This window comes from Vicia villosa, linkage group LG3, assembly GCF_029867415.1.
Source record: "Vicia villosa cultivar HV-30 ecotype Madison, WI linkage group LG3, Vvil1.0, whole genome shotgun sequence".
NCBI classification, from domain to species: Eukaryota; Viridiplantae; Streptophyta; class Magnoliopsida; order Fabales; family Fabaceae; genus Vicia; species Vicia villosa.
In genome coordinates, this window is record NC_081182.1 from 79,651,524 (window position 1) to 79,659,285 (window position 7,762).

A 7,762-nucleotide genomic window follows, 5' to 3' on the forward strand; every position below is an offset into this window, starting at 1 on the left:
TTTCATAAGAGAGTTAATCTTTGTAATTTTTATCTTTGGAATACTCTACCTCTTCTTTGTTTTGAGAGGTAGTTGTTCTCTTTTTTGTATCGGGTCGGAGTATCCCTTTTGCTCCCGTTTAATTCCATTAACTATTTAAAAAAAAATTAATACACTTCTGTAAAATATATAGTGATGCATTTGAGGTTATATTTTTAGTTGTGGCGTGACTCAATATCAAATAGATTGTGTGTCAATGAAGTGTGCTCGGAGATACATTTCTAAATTTTAGATGTAGTTTTAATTTTTCATTAGAGGTAGAGAAGCAATGATTAGGGAGGCAAAAGCAATCCGCAAATTGGTATTATTAGGTGTAATAGATATTTAATTGGTTTTGTTGGATTTGTTTAATTGTGCATGAGATTTTGGCCATTCAATCATTTGGAATATATTATATTATGGTTTTCAAGCACGTGATCGTGTGAGCCATTTGCAACCTTTTATAAAAGTTGGATGTATGTTCTTCGTTATAATGTTGGATTCAGCTATTTCTGTTTCTGTTATAATAAAATTAAGTATCCCTGTATTTCTATTCAATATAATTGTTCTCATCAAAAAAAGATTATTTTGATAATTCTTGTGAGTAATTTTAAATTTTGTGTGTCAATATTTGAAATACCACCATTTGTAGAAATGCTCTCTTATTATTTAATTTAAATTTAATATTTTTTTTATTTTTTATTTTATCTTCAGAATTTTTTTTTGGCTCTTAACTAAAAAAATATCATATTAATTTTTCAATTCTTCAAAAAGTATTATGTTAATCCTTTTCATTTAATAAGCAATAGAAAAACTTATAAATTGTTTGCTAAGTTTATCATTAATTAATAAAAATGATTAATTTGGTCATTGTTGAACGGTTAAAAGACCACAAGAAAGAGATAATTCAACAACTTCAAATTTTCACTGTTTTCAATAGAAAAAATAAAATATAATCAAGTAGCTCTCTATTTTGCCACTTTAAAAAAAAAATGATGAAGCAAAATTATAATCCACACAAAACATCTTTAAAAAAAGTACATACAGACTGTTGTAGCCATATGGTAATATTCCTTTAGAATTTGTAAACCGAAACACAAACATGAAATAGTATAGATAGCCATTGCATATTCTTAGTTAAGGCAGCAGCAGCAAACACTATAAATTCATAATTAATCCGTGTAGGTTAGACATGATCAGATGAAGTAATTGGGAGTTGTTGTGTCTCAATTTGCTTCATTGTAACTGGTGATGGTGGCGTTGTAGTAGTGTCTTTGGCTTTACCCCACACCACAGAATAAAGACCCATTGCAATAATCACAGCTCCAATGATACTGTTATCCATAGATAAAAAATGTTATTCACCAATCAAAATTGTAAAATTATTTACAAATATTATTTACCAAATTAACAAAGAGATGTAATAAAATAGAGCCGTCTATCAGGACGGGCAAGATCCAAAATTTGTCGTTGAATAAGATTCAAAAAAAAAAATTCATAGATACATTGTGTATAATTACATGTTAATTAAACTTGTGATAATAAGAAAGATTAATAAGATATACCTGCCCAAGTGGAGTTGTTCTCCGAAAAGAAAGGAGCCCAAAGCACAAGTGATGATCATACAAAGAGGATTAAATGCTGCAAAAAATACTGGGCCTCTGCTTTGCATTACCAACCCTTGCACATAATATGTTATTCCTGAGTTAACAATTCCCTGTAATTTTTATGTTTATTGAAAATAATTGGTGAGTTAATTATGAAATAGAAAGGACCATAAATTTATTAAAAACATGGTAAGTACTAATAATTTATTAATAATTAATTATATCCATTCATAATTAATTAAGTAAATAATTAATCTAACAAATAATAGAGAAGGTACCGTGTAGAGAGGACCATAGAGTCTAAAGTTCCAACCAAGAGCCCAAGTCCCCGCACCAGAGTTACGCTCAGCCACCAACGCCACCGCGGTACTCATCAGAGAACCAACTAAGCAAATTAAGGTGGACAATGACATTTCAGCGGGATACTTTTTCAACGTTATTGACTGCAATTCACAATTCATATTCAAATTGTGTTATACAACATGATGGATGATACGTATTAAAATTGAATAACAACCAAAAAAAAAGAGTAATATATAGTTACCTGTAATATGAAGAAAGATGACCAAGCGAAACAACCACATAATATAAAAAGTGTTCCTGAGACCCAATGTTTTAGAGTTTGAGTGTCGTGACTTCCAGCATGATGATGAGCATTATTTGGAGAATAAAAAAGGTGGATTTGTGGTCCTTTGTAAACTGTCATCAATAATGCACCTCCAAATGTTACCAATGTTCCAACCACCTTTGCTATGCTTCGTATCTGCTTAATATTTATTTGTTCAATCCTGATAAATGGAACTATAAGATTAGTATTTTTTTATAGGGATAATTGACATTTACTCCCTATCATTAGGGCGAGTTTTTGTTTTCCCCCCTATTAATTATTTTTTTTGGATTACCTCCTGTATTTTTAGGGTATCTCCTAAGCGTGTAAAAAACAGTGAAAACCCAGGGGGTTAAATCAAAAAAACAAGTTTACAGGGGGTTCCTAGGGGGTAAATCATAGAACTTTTCATATTTCAAGGGGGTAATCCAAAAAAAATAATTAATAGGGGAAAACCAAAACTCGCCCTAATGACAGGAGGTAACAGTTATTTATCCCTTTTTTATATATTTATCATAGTAATAATCAGATTAAATAGTCTTTTGCTTATGATAAATTTGTAAGTTTTTATTTTTCGTCCCTAAAAAATAAAGTCTTTAAATGTTGGATTTCATTTAATTTTCGTTTTTTAAATAAAATCTACGGAAAAATTTGCAGATTTTTCTACAAATTTTATCCTTAGAACTAAACCTAAATTTTTTTAATATTAAGAGATTATTTCCAATAAAAAAATATAGAAACCGAAAAAAAAACTATTTAATCTTAATAATCATCTTGTATTAAGAGTTACCTGAAAATTATGGCTAAGAAAAAGGTTATAGATGGCACAGTATTCGACAAAACAGATGCAAATGAAGCTGATGTATATTGCATTCCCAAGAAAGTGAATCCTTGATCAATCACTGGCCTACAATAGTACCAAATGGTATACCATACATTAATATTATTAAAAATAATAATTCCAATTAAAACAAATTTTCCATGTGGTCCACGTAAGTGATACAACATATTACACACTGTTTACTCACTGTGTTTTTTGAGTATACATATTTGATTAATAAATTTAAAAAACAAAACACTTTCTTTTTAACACTTTTTTTAACATCCTCCTAATAAAATAATTGTGAATCTCTTCTAATTTAGAAATAGACTTCACATAAAATAATAGAATAAAATAATAGGATGCGTGTGTGTTTTATTTAATAAATATGTGTTTTATTTAATAAAAGAATAAGTGTTAATAAAAAATGTAAAAACAAAATTGTTGATAGCATTCCTCACATATTAAAGAAGAATAAACTTAAACAATTTCTTCTTTAAAAAACACAAACATTTTCTTGAAAAAAAAAATAAAGAAAAAGAGAAAGGATCAATTTGTTTTATCTTTAAATAAATAGATTTTTTTATTTTTAAAAGTAATTTTTAACAAAAATATATTAATTATAAAAATCATTTTAACAAAAAACTTGAAACAAACATATATATTAAGAAATTTCTTCCCTAAAATTAAAATTATTCTACTATCTCATACTAAAGAGTGTACGAGATAGTTTAATTGTTATTTTTCTAATTGATTTATTTTGTGCGAGTTGTTGATACATATTACTCAGATTACGTCATATCTAATAATTAAATGTCAAATCTAATGGATTTATGGGTGAAAAAAATTTACATTTGTCCCATTGTTTATTTGATAGTTATATAGAAATATTAGAGGTAAAAGTACATGTTCGAATACGATATCTTATTTATTCAGCTTTAAAAGATAAAATTCGATCCTACTTTAAAAAAAAATATATAACTAACTCAATAGTTATACTACTTAAAAATATTTGTAATACTAAAATAGTTGTTAGGTTGGTTTTTTCTCTTTGGAAATAATATTGGTTTTTTAAATTTTTCATTTTTAATGGTTCTACATATCTATCAACTGACATTTCAACATCCGTTTATAAGAATGATAAGAAAATGAAATTGTCAATCAGTCACAAACCTTTTGTATAAAATTTAAATTAAATGTGATAAAATTCAAACTTTAGAGATTCATCTCTTATAAATAATTATAATGTAAAGAATTTCCTAAACTAAAACTATATCATGAGATTCATCTCATAATTGAAAGAATTTACTAAGCTAGTGCATATGAAATGAATCATAAAACTATTTTATATTTTCATTGACTTATTCTTAAAATAATAATTTATAGAGATTTTCTTTATATTTCTATACACATATCATAAAACTGGTAAAAAAAAATCATGAAAATAATAATGAGTACCATATATAAATTATTTAATAATTTAAAATAGAATTACGCTATTTGAAAATTGCGGTATTGTAAAATAAATTACTTAACTATTTTAATAAAAATTTATGATTTGTCGCTCTTAAATTTTGGTGATGGTGTTTTAAAAACACATGTTAATAAATTAAATATAAAAAATAAGTTTTAAAATGAAATACCTCATGATAAGATTTCTATTTCTAAATATCATCTTTTAAAATATGTATGCTTAGAATATTAATTAGATTATTAAGAGTATTGACATGTAGCTATATATATTTTATATCATTACTCCAAAAATGCGAGCGCCATTATGTGCAAAAAGACAGAGATAGTCATCTTTGGCCTAACTTTCCTGCAAAATTGTATAAAATGTGGTAATTAGAGCTAAGAAAACAAAAATTCAAAACAAAGAAAAAAGTTAATTCCACTTTCATTAAGATTAAGCATTACTCTTTAAAGGAAAAGCTGAATACATTTGGTTTTGAAAATTAAACATTATTAAGAAATAAAGACAATGATAATTTATAGGCTAAATTATAATTCAGAGTAGTTAATTCTACAAATAAAAGAGAATAATTAGGCACTATCACCTTTCAAAAAACCATGCAAAAGGAGCAAGTGTAACTGCAGCAATGATATTACGATAAACAATGAACACAAAACGACTCATTCCAATATTGAAACTGGCCATGGAAAAGATGTAAGCTCCTGCAAACCCAAATTGAACTGCCACTGTTAACACATAAGGCTTTGCCTTACTGCTAAAACTAGCAAAACCTATTTTATCCATTTCTTCCTATTCAACAAAAAATACTAATATTGTTTAGAGAGATGGTTTCAAATCTATGAAGCTGCCTTCCCTATAAATACTAAGAATTGTGATTAAGACGTTATCCATTCAACATAGCAAGATGTTGAGTATATCTTGAAGAGACTTGGTTATAAAGTTTTTTGCTTTTTCTCAGTCAGATATGAAAGTTAAATTATTTAGTGGGAGTTTCTCAATTGGATATGAAAGTTAAATTATTTAGTGGGAGTATATGCAACTAGCTTTGCTTGATTGAGATGATTCCCTCTCTAATTAATTAATTTGTTTCCTTGTGTCAGAATACACTATGGCAATAGCTGCAGGATTTTTCATAACCCACTATAATAACTTTATTCCTTTTAAGTATTAAGGATAAAATTATGTTTGATACTTATTTTGTATTCATTATTATGAGTTATCTTTTCTCGAATAAATCTATTATATTACAGTATATTTCCGTGTTAAATTTTATTTTACATTTTACTTAATATTTTGAAGCGGAACAAAAATGATAGTAGCTTGAAGAAAATTACTTTGAAAGGTCTCTCGGTACGTTGGTAGAAATCTTTGGCGATTAGAGAGGAGATACTTACAAAGTTAACACTCCAACAATCAAGTCAATAAATGAGATTGGTTGAGCTTCCAACTGTGTGAATAAGTAATATCTCAACGTGACTCAAAGTCATGCTTATATAGGGGTGTCAGTTAAAACTATCAATGGTTAATATAAGGTCGTTAGATGAATATTAACAGTTGAGATGATGACGATGCCTTGCTTCATTGCCTTGATTCACTGCCTCATTGTTGTTTGAGTGTTTACTTGTTCACTAGCTAAATTTGGACTTGTGATCGGATTGAGCTTTTGTATTGGACCGATCTTATAGGACCTTTGACCTTCCCTCAAGTCTTTTCTATAACTCATGAAACGAGGATTGCTAATGTGAAAGGCCTCCACATGGAGAGGGAGTGAAGTTTTGTTGAAAGAATACTTCAATGAGAGAAAGAGTTCTATTGAGAAGTTAAGTGGGAGTTCATTGCATTGGGAACACATGCTTTCATTGCATATCACGTCACAGGGCCTATGCTTCGAGGGATGCTTCCACATGGATTCATGCACTTAGGATACTTTAGAACACTCGAATGTCTTTGCGAGATCGAGATCTCATCTTAATAGTTGATTTTCTTCTTTGGGTACTGTAGCGGGGGAAAATTGAGACTAAAGCCATTGAATTGACTTTACTCATGATTTTCGTTGAGACAAATATTATCCTTATCATGAAAACACAATGCAAAAATAATGGAATCAATTTGATGCTTGAGGCGGAAGATCTGACCTTAAGGATTTGACATAAAAACCTGAAATCTTGGGCTATGCCTTGCATCAAACAGTTTATGCCCAAGTTTTGTGCACAAAGAGCTTGTAATTTTTTAGTGCCTTAGAGCAAGAATTTGACTTGGAACTTTGAAAATGAAATGTTCTTATTTTCAAGATGAACATTTGGAAAAAAGAACCACCCAAAATTTGTATAAAATAAGATAGTGATGCAATTTTGAAGATAGACATACCAAACTTGAAAATTCACGAAATCCATTAGATGACCTATAATGTTTTCCATCCTTTGATGACTTTCTCCTCAAAATTGGTTCTTGACTTTCAAATATGACTTGAAGTAGAATCTTTCAAGATTATTATGCAAAAATAATAGGCTGAAAATGATAAAAAAAAAAATGAGCAAGCTATGATCCTTTGAAGTGGACACACAATTCTTTGAACTTTCAAAGGATGACCTATAATGTATTCTCACTTTTGATAACTTTCTTCACAAAATTTCCTCTTGACTTGTAAAGAGAAATTTTTGATGGTGTCAAGGAGAATCATTTTCAAAAAGAAGCACTAAAAATTGTTGAAAATTAAGGGAGTTATGCCCTTGTGATCATAGAATCAACAACTTATCAAATTAGGTCAAACCTCTTTAATAAACTTTGAATCTCTTGAAATTTTCTTGCATGATAAAGGATGAGGAGGTACATAAGACCTTGAAATAAGGTTTTCTTAAGCTCACTTGATTGTGAGGCTCATGACTTGATGAAACTTGTTGAAGAAGGCATGGAAATAAACACATGAACCTATGGAGCTTCATGATGAACCATGCCACATAATCTTGAGATGAGCTTGATCAAATGAAGTAGAGAGATGCTTAAAATATGACATTTGATAATAAGAATATATCTTTCGAAGTTTTAAGTCATTTAGCTTCCATGGATGATCAATTGACTGAGGGTCAATCCTCAAAACCCTAGCTTTAGGTGAGGTGGGCACAAAGCTAAAGTTGAACCTCAAGATTGTGATCTTGATCAGTGGTAAGGATGCAAATGATTGGGGAATATTAGGGTCAAAAATTTTGGTATGACAGACGCCCCTTTTTAAGTTCCTT

At 28.9% G+C, this 7,762-nt stretch overlaps 1 protein-coding gene across 1 annotated transcript; it reads right to left on the reverse strand.

The window, feature by feature from the left end:
* Window positions 1–1,014: 1,014 nt before the first annotated feature.
* LOC131662008 (WAT1-related protein At4g08290-like) lies at window positions 1,015–5,364 on the reverse strand. Its single transcript, XM_058931678.1, has 7 exons — window positions 5,110–5,364; window positions 4,809–4,871; window positions 3,023–3,139; window positions 2,170–2,413; window positions 1,904–2,068; window positions 1,584–1,735; window positions 1,015–1,352 (listed from the first exon to the last, which is right to left on the reverse strand). Exons 1-7 carry the CDS (start codon window positions 5,307–5,309, stop codon window positions 1,205–1,207), a joined length of 1,089 nt encoding a protein of 362 aa, XP_058787661.1. The 5' UTR covers window positions 5,310–5,364; the 3' UTR covers window positions 1,015–1,204.
* Window positions 5,365–7,762: the final 2,398 nt, after the last annotated feature.